Source organism: Capricornis sumatraensis, chromosome 3 (assembly GCF_032405125.1).
Source record: "Capricornis sumatraensis isolate serow.1 chromosome 3, serow.2, whole genome shotgun sequence".
In the NCBI taxonomy this organism is placed as follows: Eukaryota; Metazoa; Chordata; class Mammalia; order Artiodactyla; family Bovidae; genus Capricornis; species Capricornis sumatraensis.
Window position 1 is genome coordinate 150,984,089 of NC_091071.1, and position 25,596 is coordinate 151,009,684.

At 48.6% G+C, this 25,596-nt stretch overlaps 2 protein-coding genes across 2 annotated transcripts in view; one reads left to right on the plus strand and one right to left on the minus strand.

Annotated features, from left to right (window-relative positions):
- Positions 1–419: 419 nt before the first annotated feature.
- VIL1 (villin 1) lies at positions 420–18,648 on the plus strand. The gene is made up of 19 exons (XM_068968117.1): positions 420–494; positions 804–878; positions 1,804–2,000; positions 2,600–2,708; positions 2,883–2,993; positions 4,486–4,688; positions 4,804–4,882; positions 5,061–5,159; positions 5,859–6,012; positions 6,585–6,685; positions 6,770–6,907; positions 7,490–7,648; positions 9,696–9,875; positions 10,902–11,047; positions 11,698–11,842; positions 12,294–12,482; positions 14,061–14,129; positions 15,507–15,647; positions 18,535–18,648. Exons 1-19 carry the CDS (start codon positions 420–422, stop codon positions 18,646–18,648), a joined length of 2,484 nt encoding a protein of 827 aa, XP_068824218.1.
- Positions 18,649–23,994: 5,346 nt separating this feature from the next.
- Positions 23,995–25,596, minus strand: part of USP37 (ubiquitin specific peptidase 37) — a 77,211-nt gene continuing 75,609 nt past the window's right edge. The window contains exons 21-23 of the mRNA XM_068968142.1: positions 25,458–25,527; positions 24,587–24,725; positions 23,995–24,082 (exon numbers count right to left, since the gene is read on the minus strand). Of these exons, the coding sequence (XP_068824243.1) occupies positions 23,995–24,082; positions 24,587–24,725; positions 25,458–25,527 (297 nt within the window). The remainder of the gene's footprint in view (positions 24,083–24,586; positions 24,726–25,457; positions 25,528–25,596) is intronic.

Genomic DNA, 25,596 nt, shown 5'->3' on the forward strand with positions numbered 1-25,596 from the left:
AATTCTTTTGAGCATGTATACTTTTCAACCCTTGTTTATTCTTTGCTTAAAAAAAAAAAACTCTGTATGATATAATATATAATTTTTAGCCAGGCATGACTTTGGTCAAAACTTTTCAGGCAGAAAAATCGTTTGGGGCTGCATCAAGAAGGGCCTTGCGTGCCAGGCTTAGGAGTGGGACCTTTTTTCAGTAGGTGATAGGGAGTCAGGAAAGGTGTTTGAACAAGAGTGACAAGATCAGAGTCAGGTGGGACCACGCCTGGCCACTCAGGGCCCAGGGTGGGGACCTTCTCTCAGAGCCCTGAGCCCTGGAGAAAGAGGAGCTCTCCAGGGCTGGGCTGGCAGAGTGGCCCCTGGAAGCCAGGGTTCCCAGGTCCTCTTCTTGCTCCCACTCCACTTCTCCCCTAGGCTCATCCGCCATGACCAAACTGAGCGCCCAAGTCAAAGGCTCCCTCAACATCACCACGCCCGGAGTGCAGATATGGAGGATCGAGGTGAGGATACTGCCTGGTCACAGGGCGGGCTCTGCAGGCCGGGGATGGACTGAGGTGAGGAAGGCTGACTGTCCTCCACCCTGCCCTGCTGGCGTGCGAGCCCCTGGTGCCATCCCCGCCCCGTCCTCAGGCATCGACCCCTCCTCCTGCTCCTTCCTTTCCCCGCCCTCCTCACATCCACCCTCCTGGTCGGTTTTCTTGTGCTCTCTTCCTGGCTCTTCCTTTCCCAACTCTCCGTTTGGTTAAAGGGAGGCACAGAAGCTGGGGGTCCTGGGTGGTCAAGCCCTCTGACTTCCCTTCTCTCCTTAGGCCATGCAGATGGTGCCTGTTCCTTCCAACTCCTTCGGCAGCTTCTTTGATGGTGACTGCTATGTAATCCTGGCTGTGAGTGGGGAATGGGCAGGGGAGGGGGCGCAGCAGAGAGCAAAGCTTAGGGCAGCAGCAGGAGGAACCATGAAGCTGGGGGCAATGGGAACTGCTGCCCAGCTTCATCCCAAGATAGTGTTCAGTGGGTGTTCCCAGCCTAGCCGTAGCACCAGAGGGTCAGAGATACAAGAGCCGATTGTTGCCTTTGAACCACTGAGCTCCCAGCTGGGGTGACCCTCTGTGGATTTACAGTCTTGGGGGAGCTTCTGAACTGGTGGGATGTCACCCTACTTTGAGTCCATGTTCCCAAAATCCAGTCAACTTCATTTGACCATCTTGGTTTCTTCTGCATCCTGTGTCATTAATGCATTTGTACTTTTACTGATTCACTTTTAAAATTTAAATCTATTTATTTAAAAACTTAACTCGGTGTCATTATCACGAATGGAAAGCAGTGTCCCGTTTCACAAACAGAAAGTAGCTATAAAATATTTCCATAATCAGGGATTTCCTGGAGGACCGGTGGTTAAGACTCCACACTTCCAGTGCAGAGGACATGGGTTCTATCCCTGGTTAGGGAACTAAGGTCCCATATGCTGAGAGGGGTGGACAAAAAAAAATTTCCAAAGTCATTTCACTGTATACTACCAAGTTACCTCCTAGACCTCTGATGGTCTGTGCACATAACTTTGGAAAATGCTGCCGTAGTCCAACCAAGTTATTTCCAAGGCCCAGGGGAAGACACCTGCCCCATGTCTCAGAGGGTCTGAGAGAACTACAACACGATGCAGGGCTCCTGACCGCTCGTCCCTTGAACTTCTCCGTGCCAAGCTCCCCTGTGGTGCTGGCCCCGCACGTTCAGGAGACCATTTGAAGCAGGGAGGCGGGGAGAGGGCTGTGGGAGCCCAGGGCCTTGGGTCCACTGGACATGTTCTCTCCCTAGATCCACAAGACAGGCAGCAACCTGTCCTATGACATTCATTACTGGATCGGCCAGGCCTCGTCCCAGGATGAGCAAGGGGCAGCTGCCATCTACACCACACAGATGGATGACTTTCTGAAGGGCCGGGCCGTCCAGCACCGTGAGGTCCAGGGCAACGAGAGTGACACCTTCCGAGGCTACTTCAAGCAGGGCATTGTGTACGGAGGTGCACGCTACAGGCTCGGGAATGGAGCCAGGGCTGGGAGGGACACCTGAGGCTGGGGGGCAGACCTGGGGCTGGAAAGGGAGCCTGAAGCTGTGCAGGGAGCCCATGAAGGTAATTTTTGTTCACCTTTCCATTCCCCACCCCGATCTCTCCTGCTGCCCTGTCCTTGGTCTTCAGCCTTGAGTTTGGGAGGAGACACAATTCTGTCTTCAGCATTTCCCCTCTTCCCTTTGCTTCAGTCCTCTGTCTGTCCTTCCACATGGCCCCATTACCATGCACCCACCTTTTGCAGGCTTCTCAGCAGGGCTAGGACTAGGGTGAGGCAAGCGAGACGCCTAGGGTACAGATTCCAAGGAGGCACTCACTGCCAGGGTCATGCGAATGGAGGCGATAGAGCGACCTTGCACTTGCATGGCCCTGAGAGTGAGTGCCTTTCTGGGGTTTGTGCCCCCAAGGCCTCAGGCACCCCTTTACTCCCAGGTCCAGCCCTCAGATGGGCCCTGTGGCAACCAAATCCCCAGGATCTGGGAGGACAGGGGCCTGTCACACCTCCCAGCCCACTCCCTTGGGTCAGTTCACCTCTCTTCACAGGATACGGAAAGGGGGCGTGGCTTCTGGCATGAAGCAAGTGGAGACAAACTCCTATGACATCCAGCGGCTGCTCCACGTCAAGGGCAAGAGGAATGTGGTGGCCGGAGAGGTGGGCATCAACCAGGGCTCAGGGGGCATGGCCTCCTCGCCTCCCATCCACCGCCCTACCTGGGCGGAGGGCAGAGGCTGAGGAGGGGTGAGGGGCAGGGAAGGGGTTGGGGAGAGATTGATGGATGATGGACAAGGTCTGAGTGGGGTCTGGGCCTGCCCCATGGCTCCCCAGGTGGAGATGTCCTGGAAGAGTTTCAACCGTGGGGATGTTTTCCTCCTGGACCTTGGGAAGCTCATCATACAGTGGAATGGGCCAGAGAGTAACCGCATGGAGAGACTCAGGGTAACCCCGCCCTGTGTCCACCCCCCAAATCCCACCCTGCTCCTCCCTGCTCCTGCCTCCAGCACCTGGCCTCCCTCCCAAACTTGCCAGACTGCTGCCACACCTCCACCAGTCCCCATTTCCTCAGCGCTGCCTTCCCTGACTGTCCAGAGTGCTGTTTGAAGGTGGATCTGAGTCTCCATGTGTGTGCAGTGAGGTATGTGTGCTGGAGTCTGCATGCATGGACTGTGGTGGATCCACTAACGTCTGATGAGTCCCTCCTGTGTGGCAGACGCTGTACCCAGCACTGGGATCTGGTGGTCAATGAAATGGGCAGAGCCCTGCCCTTGCTCTGGTGTGCAGTGGGCCATCCAGGAGAGAAGACGGATGTGAAGGGAATATTGGAGAAGTGAAGGGTGGGGAGTGTGGCTCTCAGGGTTCAGAGGGGTCTAAGAAGGCTTCTGGGAGGAGGGCAGGTGGGGAGGAGAGGGCCCTAAGGCAGGAGAGAGGTGTATGGCAGGCAACATTCCAGCTCAGATGAAGCCCAAGACGGGGACTTTGGGGAGTTTGGAAAGGAGGGTGGGGGTGTCTCACAGGACCTGCTATGTGGTCAGGAAGCTGTGTGAGAGGGTTGAAGTTTGTTCTCAGTGCCTGGGATGCCGTTGAGGGGCACTCTGACTGCTGATGGGCGAGGGGAGTGGAGGGGCTGAGGGCACATGCCTAGGTGAGGAGGGGGCTGGGAAGGTGGAATCACAGGACGTATGTCAGGTTGAGGGTGACAAGAGAGGAGAGAGACAGAAGTCAAAGGTTGTGCTTTTTGTGGGGATAGGTGGGGTCCCATTTTCTGAAATGGAAAGATCAGGGAACAACAGAGTTGGGGAGAAAAGGTTGGGTTTGGGGCATCTTAAAATGGGGCTGTCTTGGGAGCTGGATAAATAGGGCTAGGTTGGAAACAGAAATTTGGGCCTGGCGAGGGTGGGGCAGTGGGGTGAAGGGAACAGTGGAGAGGGGAGGGGGCCGGAGTGGTAAGGCCGGGAACTGGATAGGAGATGCTGGGCTGAGAGAGTGAGCCAGGCTGTGTGTGTGTGTGTTTGTGCACATGTGTGTGAGCCCATGTGAGGCTTTGTGTGTGTGTGAGTATGTGAGGGTGTGTGTACATGGCTTTGGGACAAAGAGACAGGACTGTGATCTTCAGGGCTCACCTCTCATGCAAAACTTTGAAGCAAAATCACACATTTCAAACAATGTCAAAACTGAAGGCCTAGCAAGTTCCACCCCCCCCAACCAGACCCCCTCTTGCTCATGAAGAAGACTGCTCTTCCTGAGGTTTTAGCTTGGCTCCCTGACACACGTCTTAAAAGCCTGGTCCCCTCCTTGAAAGGGAAGCGCCAGCCAGGTGCCTCCCTCTTTGGGGCTGCTGGGCTACCCAGTTGTGGTTTGGGGTGGCGGATGCTGCCCTGTCCACCGCCCCCGCCCCCCGCCAGCCTTCATGCATCCCGGGGCCTCCCTGCAGGGCATGAACCTGGCCAAGGAGATCCGCGACCAGGAGCGGGGTGGGCGCACCTACGTGGGCGTGGTGGACGGGGAGGATGAGAAGGCCTCACCGCAGCTGATGGAGATCATGAACCACATGCTGGGCCAGCGGAAGGAGCTGAAGGCCGCCGTGGCCGACACGGTGGTGGAGCCGGCCCTCAAGGCTGCCCTCAAGTTGTACCAGTGAGTGCCCGGCTATGCGGGGCTCCTCCTGGCACAGGGGGTGCCTCCTGGGGGAGGAGACCCCAGGGCGAGTGTCCAGCATCGTCCTTGTCTATGCCGCATCTTTATCCTGCAGTGTGTCTGACTCAGACGGAAAGGTGGTGGTCAGGGAAATCGCCACGCGGCCACTCACACAAGACCTGCTCAGTCACGAGGTGAGAGGGTCCAGGGTGCCCCCAGCCCCAGCTCCCCATCACCCACCGCCCCCTGTCCACGCTCCACCACGGGCCTGGGGTGGTCGGGATGGGGTCGCAAGAGGCAAACGTCTGTGTCTGCAGCTCCCCCAGCCTGCGCCCTCAGGCTCTCGCCCTGTGCTTTCTCTCCCGCCTCCAGGACTGTTATATCCTGGACCAGGGAGGCCTAAAGATCTATGTGTGGAAGGGCAAGAATGCCAACACCCAGGAGAAGAAGGAAGCCATGAACCAGGCACTGGTGGGTCTGGGCGTCCAGGAGGGGAATTTGGAGGAGGGGCAGAGAAGGCCCCCCAGCAGGGAGAGGGCAGTGGGGGCCACAGGCCAGGGGTGGCTCTGGGCCTGACTTAGCTCCGGGGGGTCATCTTGGGGGTTCTATGCACCCCAGGAAGCCAACCACCCAGTGACCTCAAGAATCATCACCAAAAGGGAGCCTCCTCAGGGCTTGCATCTTGAGCTTGGCGCCAAAAAGGGAGGAAGAAACGGAGGCCAGCCTTCTTACAAGAAGCGGGGTGGGTCAGCATGGTGCTGAGGCCAAGTCAGAGTTTGGGGGTCATTGTAGGAGCTGAAGTCAGTAACCCTGAACTGGCTAGGGGTCAATGTTGGATTGGGGGTTGGGCTCAAGTTTGGAGATGGAGGCTGGGGTCAGGTTTGGGTCACATTTGACCTTGGAGTAGGGGGTCTGAAGTGGGTTTGGGGGTGTTAGATTCAGGGTGGAGGTCAGAGTTAGGTTTGAGGTGGAGTGCGGTGTGACCTGGGGTGGGAGTCAACTGGATTAGGTTTGAGGTCAGCACTGGGACAGCGATTAGAGTCTGGTTTGGGCATGGGGCCAGGGCAGGTTAGTGGTAGGTCTGATTGGGGTTTTAGCCAGGCTTCGGCTCCTGTTGCGGGGTGGAGGCTGGGGGAAGGACACACCCCAGCCTCTTCCTTCTCTTCCCAGAACTTTATCAAAGCGAAGCAGTACCCACCGAACACACAGGTGGAGCTTCAGAATGATGGGGCCGAGTCAGCTGTCTTTCAGCAGCTCTTCCAGAAGTGGACAGTACCCAACCGGACTACCGGCCTAGGCAAAATCCACACCGTGGGCTCCGTGGGTGAGGGCTGGCCTGAGGCGGGGTGGGGCTGGAAGCGGGCAATGGGGCCAGGAGAACGCTGGACCCGCCCTCTGCCCTCCTTCTCGAACACTCCTCTGTGTACACTTCACTCTGACTCTGGGCTCCCCAGGTGGAGGGGCGTGGACACAAAGGGACTTGGATAAACTCAAGAGTTGTCACAAAAAGGGAGCTGAGAACAACTCGCCTTTCATTTGGAGTACTGTTGGGTCTCCTCAGAACCCAAACCCAGACATCTCCAGTCTTCCAGACAATATTTACTAAGGACAAGCTCCATGCCATGCACCCGGGGGAGGGGAAAATGTCCCTCCCGTGGCTGCTCTGGGAGGCCCCAATGAAACATGAGTCTTACAGGAAGGAGATAGGGTTCTGTGTTATAGCTCTGCCACTGGCTAGCTGTGTGACCTGGGATAAGCTACCAAATCTCTCTAGCCTCAGCTGCCTCATCTGTAAGATGGGTCTAAGAATTGCCGCTCCCACTCAGGGCTGTTGTGAGGACCTGGGGGAACTCAGCTGGTGACACTGGGTGTCATGATGTCCCCCCCTCACTCCAGCCAAGGTGGAACAGGTGAAGTTTGATGCCACGTCCATGCATGTCCAGCCTCAGGTGGCTGCCCAGCAGAAGATGGTGGACGATGGGAGTGGGGAGGTGCAGGTATGACGGGGAGAGAGGCCCGGCCGGGGGGCGGGGTTGGTGGGGCCCGTCCTGGACCTCACGCTGGCCTGGTACCGGCCCCAGATGTGGCGCATCGAGAACCTAGAGCTGGTGCCTGTGGACTCCAAGTGGCTCGGCCACTTCTTCGGGGGCGACTGCTACCTGCTGCTCTACACCTACCTCATCGGCGAGAAGCAGCACTACTTGCTGTACATCTGGCAGGTCGGGCCCCACGCCACCCTGCTCAGAGCTGGTGCTCAGCCCCCCTTCACCACGGCCCTGCCAAGCGGCCATCGCCCTTGTGTTGAGTGCCTCTGGTGGCGGCTGTCTTACCCCCTTTCCATTTTGGAACTGCTTTGCCTGGGAGACCCCCCTGATGCTGGGTACCCCGACACACAACCCTTCCCCTTCAGCTCTCTGAGTCTCCTTTCCAACTTCCGTGGCTTCCTGTGCCTTCTCTTCACCCGCTCTGACTGTGAGTTTTCTATGTCCAGATGCGAGGGGGCGGGAGATGTTTGGGGGTGCTGGGGGGTGAATGGGGGGTAGTCACGGTGTTTCCTCAAGAAAGGTGCAGTAAGCGGGAGAGGAGGTTGGGGGTCAGGATGGGTTGGGGTGGACTGAGACTGGAGAAAGATTAGGTGTGGGGCTGGGATCACAGCTGAGGTCTGGGTTGGGGGGGTGGATTTTGGTTGTGTTCAGGGTGGGCATTGGTGGGGAAGACAGTGGGGTTTAGGGCCAGTCAGAATTGGATATGAAGTTAGAACTGAGGGCTGGCCTCACCCCTCCCACCCTGCACATACCCAGGGCAGCCAGGCCAGTCAGGATGAAGTCACAGCCTCCGCCTATCAAGCCGTCATCCTGGACCAGAAGTACAACAATGAACTGGTCCAGATCCGGGTCCCGATGGGCAAGGAGCCGCCTCACCTCATGTCCATCTTCAAGGGACGCATGGTGGTCTACCAGGTGTGGCAGTGAGGTGGGGTGGGCTCCAAGAAACAGGGGAGAGGACGTGGGGTGGGGGACAGGGCTAGGGGACGGCCCACTCTTCCTGGGAGGGAACTGTTTGAGGCTCCATCACCTATGTGCAATGGAAATAGAAACAACTATTCAATGTTTTTAAAAATTCATTTAATAAACAATTAGCATGTGTAAGACTATTACTCTCCACACCCCAACTCCTCTTTAGATGAAAAAAAGAAGTTATTTTGGATAGATTTGCCAAATGATGAACCTAAGGTGCACTGACACCTTTTTTTTTTAAACTTTTTATTTGTATCGGCATGTAGCCGATTAACAATGTTGTGATAGTTTCAGGTGAATAGCAAAGGGACTCAGCCATACATATACATGTATTCATTCTTTCCCAAATTCCCCTCCCATCCAGGCTGCCAAATAACATGGAGCAGACTTCCCTGTTGAAATAGCCATCTCTTGCATTCCTTTAGCAATAACCTATTTATTGAACACTTACTAAGTACACAGCCCTCTGCAAAGCACTGAGGGGGAGAAGAATGCCATGCTAATGCTGTTTACCATCTTGCTGAACAAGCAGTGAATCAACAGTCCAAGGCAGTGTGTGCTTCAGTTCAGTTCAGTTCAGTTCAGTTGCTCAGTCGTGTCCGACTCTTTGCTTACCCCATGGATTGCAGCACCCCAGGCCTCCCTGTCCATCACCAGATTCTGATGTTTACTCAAACTCATGTCCATTGAGTCGGTGATACCATACAACCATCTCATCCTCTGTCGTCCTCTTCTCCTCCTTCCTTCAATATTTCTCAGCATCAAGGTCTTCTTAAAGGAGTCAGTTCTTTGTATCAAGTGGCCAAAGTATTGGAGCTTCAAATTCAGCATCAGTCCTTCCAATGAATATTCAGGACTGACTTCCTTTAGGATTGATTGGTTTGATCTCCTTGCTGTCCAAGGGACTCTCAAGAGTCTTCTCCAAAACCACAGTTCAAAAGCATCAATTCTTCAGTGCTCAACCTTCTTTATAGTCCAACTCTCACATCCGTACCTGACCACTGGAAAAACCATTGCTTTGACTAGATGGACCTTAGTTGGCAAAGTAATGTCTTTGCTTTTCAATATGCTATCTAGGTTGGTCATAGCTTTTCTTCCAAGGAGCAAGCATCTTTTAATTTCATGGCTCCAGTCACCATCTGCAGTGATTTTGGAGCCCCCCAAAATAAAGTCTGACACTGTTTCCACTGTTTCCCCATCTATTTCCCATGAAGTGATGGAACTGGATGCCATGATCTTAGTTTTCTGAATGTTGAGTTTTAAGCCAGCTTTTTCACTCTTCTCTTTCACATTCATCAAGAGGCTCTTTAGTTCCTCTTCACTTTCTACCATAAGGGTGGTATCATCTGCATATCTGAGGTTATTGATATTTCTCCTGACAATCTTGATTCCAGCTTGTGCTTCATCTAGTCCAGCATTTCTGATGATGTATTCTGCATAGAAGTTAAATAAGCAGGATGACAATATACAGACTTGACGTACTCCTTTCCCAATTTGAAACCAGTCTGTTGTTCCATGTGTGCTTAAATGCCAGAAATACGTTGCATTCAAAGGGGCATGTGAATACAGTGATCAGTGAACAGGCATAGAGTCCATGGTGGAAAGAGGGTTGGGAGGAGATTTTGGCATTGGGGGGGGGGGGTCAGAGCTCAGCGGGGGTCAAATGAGGGCAATGCAGAGGCATAGCCAGGACAAAGGCCCAGGGGAAAGCCCCTGTGGGGAACCATGAGAAGCTTGGCTGAGCTAAATGGAGGGTTTGGAGAGAGCTGAGAGTGACCCTGGAAAGGCAGGTTGCCTCCTCATGTGAGGCCTCAAATGACCCTCTGAAAGCTGGGCTCTGGTCTGTAGACCTAGAATGGTTCTAGTCTGAACCAAGCTGTCAGGCAGGGGAGTGCCCGTGACCAAAGCACTGTTTTGGGAAGACTAGTCAGGTGATGGTGTATCAGACGGCCACCTTTGCTAAGTTACTCCCGCCTGTCTCTCCTTGTAGGGAGGCACATCCCGGGCCAACAACGTGGAGCCTGTGCCCTCCACCCGGCTATTCCAGGTCAGAGGAACCAGCACCAACAACACCAAGGCCTTTGAGGTCCCACCCCGGGCCACTTCCCTCAACTCCAACGATGTCTTCATCCTCAAGACTCAGTCCTGCTGCTATTTGTGGTGTGGGAAGGTGTGTGCAGAGTTGAGCGGCCTCCCCCGCCAACTCCCCCCGCCCCCCCATAGGTCCCGCCTCCTGGTTTCTCAGTTGCCTCTGGCCCCGCCTCCCGCCTCCTCAGCACTGGATCTGCCCCCGTGTCTGAGTAGGTCTTTCTCACTCTGTTTGTCTCTGGTGACTCCTGTCTGTCCTTGTGTTGGCCCGTCTTCATGTTTTTTTTAAACCCTTGCCTGAGATCACCACGCGCACCATGCTGTATTTATGTATGGCTGCGCTGGGTCTTCACTGCCGCACGCGGGCTGCTGTCTAGTTGTGGTGCACAGGCTTCCCACAGCAGTGGCGTCTTTTGCACAGGCTCTAGGTGCATGGGCTTCAGCAGTTGCAACCCTGGGGCTCAGCAGTTGTGACCTGATGGGTCTAGGGCTTGAGGGCTTCAATGGTTGTGGCACGGAGGATCATTAGTTGTGGCTCTTGGGCTCCAGAGCTCAAGCTCAGTAGTTGTGGTGCATGTGGCGTGTGGGATCTTTCTGGACCAGAATTTGAATCTGCAGTCCCTGCTTTGACAGGCAGATTCTTATCCACGATGCCACCAAGGAAGTCCATTAAAAAAATATATATTTATTTACTTGACTATGCTGGATCTTAGTTGCAACATGTGGGCTCTAGGTCCCTGATCAGGGATCAAACCCAGGCCCCCTGCATTTCAAGCAGAGTCTTAGCCACTGGACTGCCAGGGAAGTCTCCTGTCTTTATGTCTTGGGCTCTCTCTCCCCCTGTGTGTGCCTGTTGCTACCTCCCCCTTTATCTCTGTCATGAGACTCAGTCTCTTGGAGGCCTCCGCCTGTCCACTGGGAGGGCAGTCTCCCTGGTCTCCTCTGCCGTCCTTTGGAGCGTCAGGGATGCTGGGCTGTGTGCACAGGGCCTTGATCCAGGAGAGCCTCTCAGGCCCGGGAGCTCCAGGCCAGTGAATGTGGTGGAAGGAGAGGGAGGCGGGGCACTGGAGGTGGACTCCCCCAGCACAGCCACCCCCTCTTTTGCCAGGGTTGCAGCGGGGATGAGCGGGAGATGGCCAAGATGGTTGCTGACACTGTCTCCCGGACAGAGAAGCAAGTGGTGGTGGAGGGGCAGGAGCCGGCCAACTTCTGGATGGCCCTGGGTGGGAAGGCCCCCTATGCCAGCACCAAGAGGTAATTCCCAGGTCCCTCGACCTCCAGCTCACCTTCTGAGGCTGGAGAGCCTCCCAGCACCTCTACCCGCATCACCCAGAGCCTGCAGCAGGCATGGATTGAGGACTCTGTGTGTTGGGCTTACAGGGCTACCAGATGAGGAAGGGGCAGCCGGGGCTCTGGGAGCCTCTTGGCACAGGGGCTGTGTCTATGCTATTTACTGTGAAATTCCTAGGGCCTGGGGTGGATAGTTCCTGTAAAGGGAGTGCACACCCAGAGGAGGCAGCTCAAAGAGAGGGGCGGGACTCTAGGTGTGCCCTTTGGGAGGAAGATGCCAGGGTCCCATCAGCCACTGTCCTTCCATGCTGCCACAGGACCAGATGCTAAGGAACACAAGTTGTAAGCTTATTTTTCTTAAGAAGGTCCATGGTCCACCATTTCCTCAGTTCAAAAGCAAAAGGCCATGTATTATATTAGCAGCAAGAGCAATAGAAGAAAGATATTAGGAAGAACTTCCTAACAGGACTATAGAAGAGCCCACTGAAATGCTTGTCCTGGGAGAGCAGTGGGAATTTTTCCTTTGGAGGGCTCCTGGACTTGGTGTGATCAGAAGAAAGAGCATTTTTCCTAGGAGATGAGCTTTCCGACACAATTTCCTTTCCGCCTTGCAGGCTGCAGGAGGAAAGCTTGGTCATCACTCCCCGGCTCTTTGAATGTTCCAACCAGACCGGGCGCTTCCTGGCCACAGAGATCCCTGACTTCAATCAGGATGACTTGGAAGAGGATGATGTTTTCCTGCTAGATGTCTGGGACCAGGTAGTTTTGAGGCCTGGGGACCTCCCTTCCGACCACCCTAATCCCCAGGGCCAAGAAATAGTGGCTTAAAGGATAGGTAAGGTTTGATGTTTTCTTGGCTTCCATATACATTCTCTCTGAGATTGGGGTTACGAACAGCAGGAGCATAAGAGAGAAGAAGGCAGGTCGGAGAGGAGGATGCCCAGTGGGGCTGCAAGGTGTGACGTGTACTTCTCCCAAAGTCCAGTTGATTTCATGAGGCAGAGGAGTTTCTGGGGGTCTTTGGCTCTGAAGAGGCTGGGAGTCACACATCTGCAGAATATCGAAGTAGAGGGCATCTGTCCAACCCCAATTTCCTGAGGCAAAGTTAAGGCTGGATGGGGCCTGCCCAAGGTCAGGGTCCACAGCAGGATGTCTGACCCTGGGTGAGCCGAGGGAGGGCAGGGGAGACTGACTCTGGGATGCTCCACAGGTCTTTTTCTGGATTGGGAAGAATGCCAATGAGGACGAGAAGAAAGCCGCAGCCACCACAGTGCAGGAATATCTCAAGACCCACCCCAGCGGCCGGGACCTTGAGACCCCCATAATTGTGGTGAAGCAAGGGCACGAGCCCCCGACCTTCACAGGCTGGTTCCTGGCTTGGGATCCCTTCAAGTGGAATGTGAGTGGCCCCAGCCCACCTGGTCCTCCCACCCCAGCACATCCTTCATGGCACATGCAAGGAGGCCAGGGTACACTCCTGGGTTTTTCTGTTCATTGGGATTGATGACCTGTGATGTATTTGTAAAGCGGCTTGAAGAGACTTAGAATGGACAGTAAGGCTGCAGGAAGACTATGAGGCCCCCTGGTAAGGGAGAGGGAAGGAAGTCCATCAAAAATTTAGGCTAATGACAGTGTCTTGCTTGTACACTAGATTTAGCTCAAAGCTCCTGGACATAATTGGGAAGAGCGGTATTGATTATTTAAATGCAAATGAATTGAAATTAAGCAAAATCAAAGAAGTGATTTCTCACGTTTCTCACTAGTCATGTGTGGCTGGTGGTTGCCATACTGGACAGCACAGAAAAAGAACGTCCATCATCATTGCGGAAACTTCTATGAGATGGCATTGGCGGGTCCTCCAAACACATCAGTTCTACATGTCTAAATATGTGTCTTCTAGCACTAAATTCTAAGCAAAATGGGTCCTATACGTGGTCCTGACCTGAGGAACAATGAAGTAGACTTCCACAGAATTTTCCTTAACAGGCCCCAGAGAGAAGCAGAGGGCAGGTCCTCAAAATGGAAAAGGCAATGGCAACCCACTCCAGTATTATTGCCTGGAAAATCCCATGGACAGAGGAGCCTGGCAGGCTACAGTCCATGGGGTCGCAAAGAGTAGGACACGACTTAGTGACTAAACCACAAATCACAGTGAAGGTTTTCTGCAGGAAGAAGGAAAGCTAAGGTAGAATGAGTGCTGCCCTGGTGGCTTTGGGTACACAAAATTGGCACAACAGCTGAGGTTAGGGAAACTGAGAGCTTAATTTTCTCGAATGCATTGAAAAAATTCAGTGTTTGATGAGCTAAGTTAAGTCTTGATGATGGATCCCAACAAATCTCAAGTCTGCACACCTAGATGTGTCCAGAACTTCTCAAACCCAGGTCAGTGTCCCACATCGACAACTCTGGCAGCTCTTCCCCCCCTCAGATCTGTGCTGGCTTCTTTCTCAGACTCATTCATTCATTCATTTACTCACTAGTTCGTGCTATCAGCATACCTGGAACTCATAATGTGGCATGCTTGCTGCCAAGTCCTGGGATGCGGAGATGGGGCTCCCCATGGAGCCAAGGTCCCCTCTATTCCTTTCACTCCTCTGTGACAGTGTCCCCTCCAGGCTCTGAGGGGAGCTCCCCAGTTCTCCAGGACCCCTGAGTCCCCCACAGTATGGGTAGGGTTTCCAAGGCTACGTGCAGCTTCTTAAACTCAGAGGGTGGGGAAAGATCATACTCTCCATCTCCGTGGTGGGCTGAGCGAGGCAAATAGCCCCTTGCCCCAGCCAGTTACCTGTCGGCCCTTCATGCTCATCCTTACCATCCAACCTCGTTTTCCAGGGACAGCCTCCAGCCTCCCCGACTCCCCCTTCCCCTTCTCATTGCCCCTCGGCCCTAGAGCAGCCTTCTTTCAATGCCTGAAGGAAAATGGTCCTGTCTCCTCTGCTGAAACCCAGGTCTAATTTGTCATTTACTTTATCTGCAGAACTCCAAATCCTATGAGGACCTGAAGGCGGAGCTTGGAAACTCTGGGGACTGGAGCCAGATCACTGCTGTGAGTATGGGGCAGGCGGCAGGGGCCCCCACAGTGTCCACTGACGGTGGTCAGACCCATGAAAGCTGAGAAAGCTCCAGAGAAGGTGCCAGGGTCTTCTGCTTTCTTTCCATCATTTTCTCCTTCTTCTCCTGGAAGTTCTTCTTGTTATTTAACTTCAATGTCTCATGTGGATTTGTCTCCTCCATTCCCTAGTGAAATGGCCCCCAAATTTTATCATGTGTAAGAGTCTGGGTCATGGGGAACTTGGGGGTGGGGGAAGAATATTGAAATGAAGATTCTGGGACTTCCCTGGTGGTACAGTGTTTAGGACTCCGTGCTTCCACTGCAGCAGGCAGAGGTTCGATCCCTGCTCAGGAAACTAAGATCCCACAAGCTGTGTGCCCCTCATCCACAAAGAAGGAAATCCCAAAGTCCCATTTCCTGAAATTCTGGTTGTAGAATTGGGTTGAGATCTGTTAATATGTGTTTTTCACAAAGGGCCCAGGTAATTTGATCCAGTTAGTCCTCAGACCGTGCTTGGATAAGTAATGATTTCTCTGCTATCATCACCCTTCCCCAGGTAGAAAAACCTTCTTCAATCTTTCAGTTAGTTCATAGAAATATGTTCAGCCTACAGGCTTACAATGTGGAAATATGAAATCAAAGATGTTCACAGGCTTGTAGGGGAGATAAGACCAAGTAGACTCTGCAGAATTGTGGCCAGTATGTGAGAGCAATTTCCCAAGCACACCGGGGTTATCAGCAGATAACATGTGGATTCCTCGGACCCACCCACAGCCTGGGAACCCCATGGCACTCAACTAACCCTTCTTGGTTGACTGATGGTACAGGCAGGAAAGTGTAGGTAGTTAGGTCAAGGCTAAGAGAATTTATGGTTGACAGTTTCATATCAGATAAGAGAAAGAAGGTCATAAATGTCCAAGGTAGACCTCGAGCATTAGGGGTAGCCATAGAGAAGTTTATAAGTCATAGAACAAAACAGTTTTGTTTACCTGTTTTTCAAAGCTGGTCATAGAGCCAACCAGCTTTTGGCTGAATATAGACCTCCAAGCTTTAGCTTGTGGATCCTGTCCAGAATGCCGTATTCTTATGAAGAGGGTATGTATATGTATGTGGACAGTGGGAGGCAGGGGTCATGGAATGCTTATATTTTTTTGGTCACCCTGCGTAGCTTGAGGGATCATAGTTCCCTGACCAGGGATTGAATGTGGGCCCTCAGCAGCGAACGTGCTGGGTCCTCACCCCTTGACTGCCAAGGAACTCCATACAGGGCTTCTTGAAGGTTCCCTAGGGTCATTGTTGACTTCAGAGAAAAATGCAGCCTGGGAGGCAGCCACAAACCAGCTGAAGTAACGTTTTCTGTCTCTTCCCTAGGAGCTCACAAGCTCTAAACCGGATGTGTTCAATGCTAACAGCAACCTCAGCTCCGGACCTCTACCCATCTTTCCCTTGGAGCAGCTGGTGAACAAGCCCATAGAGGAGCTTCCTGAGGGCGTGGATCCCAGCCGAAGGGAGGTGGGTCAGAGCCTGATTTAGTCAAGAGATTTTTTCTTGAAAGATGAATGGGAATTATTCAGGCAGAGTGGGATATTCTTGCAGAAGGGAAAAGTATCTATGGAAGCCCAGAAGTAGGATGTAAACACAGCTTGGGTGAAAGGGCAAGGTGGCCAGAGCAAGGGGTGTGTGGAGCTGGGGAGGGGCAGCTGCTGGGTGGAGGGGGCACTGGGCAGCACCTTTTTTTGTCAGGATGGGAAGGGTGGTGTCCATCCTAGAAGTCAAGGGGAACTATTATGGGTGAAGCAAGGGAATGGCCGTCAGGTGTACATTTTCCAAAGCCCACTCTAGTTGCTTAGTGAAGAATGGATTTGCTAAGTCTCCTTTAGTCGTGTCTGACTCTTTGTGACCTTGTGGACTGTAGCCTGTCAGGCTCCTCTGTTCATGGGATTCTCTAGGCAAGAATACTGGAGTGTGTTGCCATGCCCTCCTGCAGGGGATCTTCCCAACTCAGGGATTGAACCCAGGTCTCTTATACCTCCTGCACTGGCAGGCAGGTTCTTTACCACTAGCCCCATCTGGGAAGCCCAAGAATGGGTGCGGATGGGTGGAGATGGTTTAGAGAAATATTTAGGTTAAATCAGCAACACTTGGTAATGACTGGATAAAGGTCATGAGATGGGGGGTAATTGTGTCATTTTCTGAGATTAAAAAAAACCCTGGGTCACACCCAGCTTAAGACAGGGACAATCATGAGTTTAGTGGCACCAGGGAGACATCCAGGTTGAAATATCACTATGTGTATGGTGGGCTGGCAATTCAGAGGTGTGCCAGGGAGGAGACTAGTCAGCACAGGGTCCCTCAGGTAGAGCAGCTGCTGTCTGTGTGGACCACTTGGGGGAGAGAGTTTGGCAAGCAAGAAGGGCATGTTTTAGAAAAACACGTTTCTAATATTCGTTCTCTCTTCATGAAGATCCAAAATAGACTGCAAATCTAGCTTGAGAGGGTATTGAGAGAAAATTTACCCTGTGTACAATAAACCATAAAGAAGCCTTAGAAATGAATTAAGGAACCTATAGATGTGAGTTGGCTATTTCCTCCAGGAACATCTGTTATGGGTTTGGGCCCAATATATGCATAAGGGTATTGTTTCTAGAACATTTGCATCCTCCTGTCACCTTTAGACCCCTTTATGTATTACCTGTATCTTCACTGTAATATTGGGATGATCCTAATAGCATGTATTATTCTTAATAATATTACAAATATTATTTCCCCAGCTCTTGGTACATAGGAAGTGTTCTGTATGTGTAAGCTGTTATTGTCATTGCTTGTTTTACACCTGAGAAAACTCAGATCCAGAGCAAGGAAGTGACTTTCCCAGTTAGTAGCCAAGTCAGAGCAAGACTCAGGTCTTCTGAGTCCCACTCTTACTGTCATATCACATAACACAGAGAAAGTATTTCTAAAGGGAAGGGCAGCCAATATTATTGGGCCAGGTGATTAAAAGGAGGCTAAATAATGACAATGTACTTTGTTGGCAAGGCTGTGAACAACATATATTATTTTGCTGCAAGGGCAGAATGTTATCACCCCTGTAGAGGGGAATTTTGCAATATCTAATAAAATATGCATTAGCTTTTTTTTTTTTTTTTAAGATCAGTAAATAGATCACTAATTTTGAATATAAGAAACAGAATCAAGACAACTCCACCATGGTAGAAGCGGTCAGTTGCTCAGTCATGTCCGACTCTTTGCATCCCCATGAATCACAGCACGCCAGGGCTCCCTGTCCATCACCAACTCCCAGAGTTTACCCAAACTCATGTCCACCGAGTTGGTGATGCCATGCAATTATCTCATCCTGTGGTCCCCTTCTCCTCCTGCCCCCAATCCCTCCCAGCATCAGGGTCTTTTCCAATGAGTCAACTCTTCGCATGACGTGGCTGAAGTATTGGAGTTTCAGCTTCAGCATCAGTCCTTCCAATGAACACCCAGGTCTGATCTCCTTTAGGATGGACTGAAGGGCTTAGTCTTTTAAAAATTTTGTTGTCATTGATGATTAAGTTGTGGTAGTAGTATGCATTCTTATAGAAGAGCTGAGGCTCTCTGGCTGCTCCAAACTCAGAAGGGAGGGCCAGTAACAGTGAACAGTGAGGTGGTGGGTCTCGCTGCAGGCAGTAGCAAGAAGGACAATCCGAGTACCCATAAGTAAACCACAGAGGCGGATGTGGGCATGGGTGAGGCTAGTAATCAGCTAGCAGGACCGCAGGGTTCAAGAACAGGACCAGTGGAAAGATACAAGTCCACTGGGATGGGCAGTCCCTGCTATCTTGCCTGGGGGTCAGAGTCCAGAAGTCTCAACCAAGCTGCAAAGCCAGCTTGGGTGGGACAGAGGGAACCTAAAGCATTTGCAGACCATGGACACAACCACCATAGCTGTCAGGGAGCTTCTTCCAAAACAAAGTGCTCCACCACCCTGCCTGGGGGATCAGCGAGGGCTCCCAGGAACCTTGAGCAGAAAATGCCCAGAGGTGGGAGGCAAAGGGTAACAGGTTAGAAAACCAGAGCTTCACACCCACCTGAGTTTGAACTCCACCTAAAGGTGTTTACTAAGAAGCTGTTCCGTGCAGCCTGAGCTTGAACTCCACCTACAGGTGTTAACCGTAAAGAAGCTGTTAATTCAGGGCTCTCTGCAGGAGTCAAAGAAACTTTCTCCAGGGCAATCCTACTGAGCAGAACAGCCCTAGATTGAAAAGAAATGCCACCTCCTCCCTCCCTGTCCCTTTCCTGACCCTCACCACATTGCCTCTTTTTGCTCGTCATCTATTTCTGTGCTACACCTCTGTGACTCATCAGAGCTAACTCTAAGCAAGAAGCTGACCCTCTGGTCCCTCTCCTCTTCTAGGAGCACCTGTCCATTGAGGATTTCACCCGGGCCTTGGGGATGACTCCTTCTGCCTTCTCGGCTCTGCCTCGATGGAAGCAACAAAACCTCAAGAAAGAAAAAGGACTGTTTTGAGAAGCAAAAGTAGCTTGTCGTTTAAAGCAGTACCCTACCCTGCTTGCAGAGCTTTTTTGTTATCATTGGTATCAGTGAATTGAAGTGAAAACCTGCAGTCTGTGGTGATGCCGCTTGTTTAGTAATCTACCTGTTCCTCCAGAAAGATGATTCCTCTGTAAGGAGACTGTGGTCCCAATTTCAGCTCTCAGGAAGCTGGCTGCATTGTTTTTATCCAGGGGTGTTGCATCACTTCCAAAGCATTCTGCTCTAGTGCTTTCCCTTCTGAGGAGCAACTCAGCACTCCATGGAACCTTAGTTATGGTGAGCCTCCTCCAGGCTTTTATCATGGCTCATCTTTAATCATGGCAGGTGGGCTGAAGTGTTTTTCAGTTTTACATCTTTCCCAGAGTAATGGCTTTTCCTTTTCACATGTGTTTTCTTACTGCCTTCCTCAGGTGATAAGTTAAAGGGACTTGTTCTTTGGAAGAGCTGAATGGTCCAGGTGATGGCCCTATTTAGGAGGTTCCACAACACTCACTAACCAGTACCCAGTGATAGCCACATACCCACTGGGCCTGGGGTAGGGGCCTAACAGCAAGTATGAAATGCAAACACTATTTCACCTTCTCCCTGATACCCTTAATACTAAGGCAAAGGAAGAGCACAGTTTAGGCCAATGTCAGGTTTAAAAACTGTTATGCCGAACCTCTGCAGAGCTTCACAGGCTCCTCAGATGAAATGAGAAGGTTGGTGCTGACTCAGCCATACTAGGTGTGCGGTCCCACTCCCTTTAAGGTTCAACAGTGTTGCTTCAAAGTCCAAGTCAGAAGACCAATAGAATGTGATTTTCACAACTTCAATAACTGGTTAGGTGTCTGCAAGAATGTGTCCTTCTCAGAAATAAACAGTCGAACAACACAAGGTTAATAAAGGCTTTAATTTCACACACAAAAAAACTCTATGCATAATTTAAAAGGTAAACAAAAAACAAGAAAAATCTGTAAAGGGTACAGAGGAACAGTTCTGCTAAAACACAGATAAAGTGCCGCTCCATACAAAATAACAAAGAATCAGAATCAAAAGTCACTCCGAACGCAAAGAAAATCACCTCACAATGTGGCCAAAGCTGCCAGCAAACCTGGTAGTGGCTCAACTAGGTAAAGATTAAGAAGCTTACTTCTGTTCTCTCCGTAGCATAAATAAACAACACTGAGATAGGCCAGAGAAGTTGGAGATGAAGGAAAATAGAGTGGGGGTAAAAGACGAGAGGTGTGTCTCTCTTCCACATCTGTTCTAGAGACAGACCAGTTCAGATGATTGCTCGTTTTGGCATTGGACCCAATGAACTCCAGTCCCGATCCAGACCCTCATCTACTCTATTCAGAGAGCAGTGGACATCTACTTCAAACCTCTGTACTTTTTAAGTCCAAATGACTGAAATCAACTGCTTATATCCATACTGGCACATTTTTTAAACTTCAAAACCTCAGATACATAGCACATATGGAAAGGAAAATTTACTGTGTATAAATATATGTGATATAACAAAAGAGTCTGTCTGAAGTTCAGTAATCAAAGCATGCCCATAAAGCAGTCAGTGGTCGTGGTGAGACACAGCAAAAGAAACCTGTCACAAAATTCTCAAGGCCTAACGAACTATTGTTTTCCAATAAAATATATATATATATATATGTATTTTTTCAGATGTTAATTAAGACACTGATCGAGACAAAATTAGAATTCTGAAGTAACACATCAGAAAGATGTTCGAGGGAAGAAATCTGTTTAGTTTTTGTACACAACTTAAAGAGCATTATTTGGTGTAAAGCAAGATGGGGAGAAAGAAAAAGGTGTATCTGTTTTGGGGGGGACACTTTTATGTGATTTGCATCTAGTACTGGGTTGCTGGTGACTTTTCTGAAAATCTCCATGTATATACAAGATCCACTTGGAGATCCAGCTCTGCTTCCCTGATTTAAAATAAAAGACCACTTCAGGGGAATCACTTAAACAGGGCAAAAAGTACTGACTAAGAGCATCCACTATAGTCACTCCAGAGGACAGAGAAGAAAGAGGAAGAAGGGTAATTTTTACTTAGTATAATCTCTTTTCAGTAGATCACAAATGAGTTTACAAAGTACCTTTTCTTTCCCTGTCTCCAACCCCCATGCTCTCTCTACACTCGTCATGCTCAACTACATATGAGAAACTGCCAAGAATCTCTTTAATTTAGGTGTTTCCAAATAGTTTTCATTACACAACTACATATTCAGCTGTACATGTGCAGAGCTGTATTTATATAGATAAATAATGGTAACTGCAGTATGGAAGAGTAAGTAAATTCATGAATTCACTTGCTGAGGTCTTACAAGTTTTTCTTTTAGAAGAATTTTACACTTGATCAAGAGAAATAAAGAAATATCTAGTACTTGCCTCCCAGAGTTAATGAACTGATCTTTAAGTATCACTGTATACTTCTTAAAATGTAAACATATTTACATTTGTTATTGAGTCATTAAGTTAGGTCTGAAATTAACAGACCACGGCAAGTAAACAAGTAGCTCTTGGAATCAAAATATAAATAGAAGAATAATTCATGGATTTGCTTCTTATTCTATTCTGCTGAGACAAAACTTCAGAGTTTGTGCACACATACATATTCCCGACACAACAGAATCTATCTTCCTATAGGCCTAAATTATAGTTTGGACTTCTAAAATGATAGTAACATCTGGCCACATGCAACTTTCCAATCCTTTGTAGTAATACTAGGTGGTAAGAATTAATGTTTGAATTTTAGTTTCATTTTCCCTTTCAAAATATTCCAATTAAGATGAACTGTGTGTAAAATTAAGTACTCTCAAGTTTCAATTCAAAGTCATTTAAAGTAATGTAACCGTATTTGGTATTTTCAATAGGAATATTAGTTACTGTGCAAGCTGCCTGGAACTGAAGCACTCTGTTCTTATCTACTTTGTCCCTTTCTGGCATTAACATGTCAAGTGCCCCATCTCCTGATTCTGAGCAAACTGCACAAAAAATATAATCTACTAGTAATTTTAAAATAAATACTGTCAGCTCAAAAAAATAAAAAACAAACCCCATCAATATGGTTTGGCTGAGTTTTCCACCTGCAGTCATTAACCCTTCACTGAACCAAAATGAGAAATTAACTTAGTAGTGAAAGGGGTAATAGTTGAAGGAGTGAAGGGAGAAAGGAAGGCTGACCAGGCCAAAACAGACGTATCGTCAGGAAACTTCAAGTCTCAAACATGCAAGTATATGAGCAGTGAGATAACTCATCTCCTAGTTTGATCTAGTAAGTCCTGCCCGAGACATGAAGGGCAAATCAAATTAGGTTTAAGCCAAGTGTACTTCAAAACCATACACACAAGCTACGAAAAGCAAGTCAAACAAGGATACTTCACGGGCAACCCAGGCTTACGGCATCACTCCTATTTGTTTAAATGCCCTAAATGCACCCACTCACGTCAAATCATTCCCAATCATTTTTAAAAGCACCTCTCTCAAACTCTCAAGTATAGACACAGAGAAGTAATAAATAGCTAAAGAATTTGATTACCACTTCACTCATATATGAGAAAATAGTTTTTTTTTCCCAAGGGGAAAAAAAAGGCTCCCTAGTGGAAACAGAATTTTAAAAGCTAGCTTTTTAAACAAGTACTTTCCCCTGCTCTATACTGCTCCTGCATATCCTACCACCACACCATTCTGGAACATTCACTCCATTAACAGGTAGGTAAAACAGGTAGGAGACAAAGCTTTCCTCAGTAGTTAAGCAAAAGTGCTGGGGCCACTTACAGTTGAAAGATTCAGTATTTTAGAACAGGTTACTATGTCAGAACATATCCAAGTTTCAAGAGTAGGGCTGGAGCTCTCTTAAGGCAATCTTCTAGGAAAGATGTTATATCTTCTGTGATGATGGACTTAAAAATGAAAGAAAATGTTGAAGGTTTCATTTTGCTATACTTAACTCTGTGTGATCCTAATGATTCCTGGGCTCACAAAATTATTTTAGGAAGAGAATTCTACTCTCAAACTCATTCTTTATGTGGTTTCACAAGCTGCTTAACCAAGCAGGTTATGTCAGCTGAGTGATATAACTCACTTAAATGTTGCACCCCCATTTGACCTCAACTCAAAGCACCTAGAAAGTAATAAATCTATTATGCACCTTTGTTATTTGTTAGCTTCTGGAATTACCTAAACCTATCACATTTTAATTCTCACCCTGTTTGAATAGCAAGGCAAATGATTAATGGTTAAGCTTTTCCCGCAGCTCACGTGCTTAATTTCACCTTTGCAGCAGGGCTTTCAGCTTTAGAGGTCCAGAGTTTCAGCTTGACCACAAGAATACTCCTCCTGACCTCTCTATGTTTGGGAGACAGAGATGCTAGTATTCTTCATTTTCCTTAGGTATTCTTGCTGGGGAGTCCCAACTGGGACATCACTTTCCTACCTCTTACAGTTTTTGCTTCAGTCTGTTAGGGTAATGCTTGCTCCATGGAAGAATAACACAGAAGAAAAACAAAAGATTCTATCTTCACCACAATACAGATGATACACAATGAACATACTGTGTGAAGGATTCTTTTGAAAGAAAACACAAAGTGTACAATGAATATCAAATGTGGCAACACAGCACATTCCAAAGCACCAAAAATCCATTTCTTGGGACTGCATGTAAACAGCAAAAGCATTACAAATCCATGAAATATATATATTTTTTATAAAAGCTCCTCAAGTCAGATGGCAGAAATGCCCCTCCTTTGCCAGGAGGACAAACTGTCATTAGTGTAACATGGAGAGCTGGCTTTCCAGTGAACTTTACTAATAAGAAACACACATGAAAGATCAGACTTGAGTGAAATTACTCAAGGAACATAAGAGCTAAATGCCAAATGATATGTATATCTTCATACATTTCTCAGGTGAATGGACTCTTTGACAACTTTTCTTTTCCAAACTGCTGTGCTATTAATTTTGAGCAGGCATACTCTGGTGGCCTATTCTAACTCTTTAAGGCTCCATTCATTCCACAAATATGTGTGTATGTACATATATATATATATATATTTACAACATGTATTCCTAAGACAAAAGGAAGTGCCACTCTTGTAGGAGAAAAAAAAGGATAATCAGCTACAGATGTGAGACCAGTTTCCATAAAACAATTAATATGGAGCGTTCCGCATAATTGCAGTTTTCGTCTTTTGGTTTGGCCCTGAGCTGTTTGTTGCTCCCGCATCAAGTAGAGGTCCAAATTCTTCTCAGGCAGAGGAAAGCGAAGTGGGTGGCAGTAAGAGAGAATATGCAGTGCACACTGCCAACCCAGGGGTTTGCTCATGAAACCTGACGAGTGGTCTTCCCCACTTCCAGGTTAAGTGCCTGAGAGTTCTTTTCTGTTTCCAGCAGCTCATCAAATATCTCCCTTAAAATAAAACCCCAAAAAATTAAACAGGAAATTCAGTGAGCAAATACAAGGACAGACAGAAAAATAGACATTGACAAAGCCTGCATTATCCCATTTGATGCCTAAATTGTATTAAATAAGCAGCTCATTCATTTTATTATCAACTTAACCCCATGTGCTGATTCTTGAAAATACTTAGAGGGGGAATGGCAACAGCTAGCTTTGATAGAAAGGCTATGTATTTCCCATCTATGTAACTCAGATCTTCTAGCTGATATAATAAAAGACAATAACAGGACAGCTTCCATCATAATAAGCTCTATATCTACATTTTACTGTGAGATGAGTAGTTAATGCTGAGTTAAGAGAAAAAACATTTTGGAAATATCAAGATATGAGCCCTAATAAAAATAATAAATTGTCAACCAATTTAACTGATGGGTACATTTTATCCTTAAAGAAAAAAGAAAAGAGTTTAGCAGATTTTAAGCCAAAAACTTCAGACTGGGCAATGCTTCTTACTTGTGCATATAAAAGAAGATGTAGCCACTCCGATCTCGATCGCTCTGAACAGAAGCCTCTTGGATTTTAGATACCTCTAGGTCATTATATGTAAACCATGCCTGCTTCTTAATGTCATACACATCACTAATGTAGTGACCTGAAAGAAATAAAAATTAAATTTTTAAAAATAAAATACTGAATTTTTCTCAGGTACAGGAAATGTCAGAAACACCCAACCCCATTTCACCTTACTTCCAACAATATTTGTAAAACCCATTTAAGAATTACAGAAATTTAAGGGGGGAATACTGGAGAAGGAAATGGCAACCCACTCCAGGATTCTTGCCTGGAGAATCCTACAGACAGAGGAGCCTGATGGGCTATACTCCATGGGGTCGGACAAAGTCGGACACGACTGAGCAACTGAACAGCAAGGGGCAAATATGCTATGCTAGGACAACTTTTCTGATACATATATTTTGCTTAGAGAAATCTGCGTCACTTGTGAACAGAAAAATCAGAACAGCTGCACCTATTAACACACACAATGTGATAAAAGAAAATATTTCAAAGTTTTTCTTTTTTCTCAAAAGATTCATTTATTGAGCACCTTCAAGTGACACACCTTTGCTCTGGTGCCTCATGGCACCCCAGGATGACCCTGGGCTGGGTTCACTTCTGTGGACTTGGGCCCAATCTCATAGCTGGCGTTCTTTCCTCCTCAGCAGTCTGCCTCTTGGCTAAGGCTCTGAGAAGGGGCCCCCAGGGTTCAAAGTTTTCCATGATGCATTCAACTCACACCTCACAAAGCTAGGCTCAGAGAAACTCAATAAGGAGTAAATGCTGACTGGTCCATTTATAAAATACTGAAATTCTAATGTCCATTTACCTGAAGAAGAAGTGCTACCAATGTGACTGACAACACTGATGAGCCGATAGGAATGAGGAAGATTTCCTGTCTGGAAAACAGAAGTGGGCATGACTTTCAACTCTTAATTTGTATAAAAGCAAAACACTAAATTTATTAT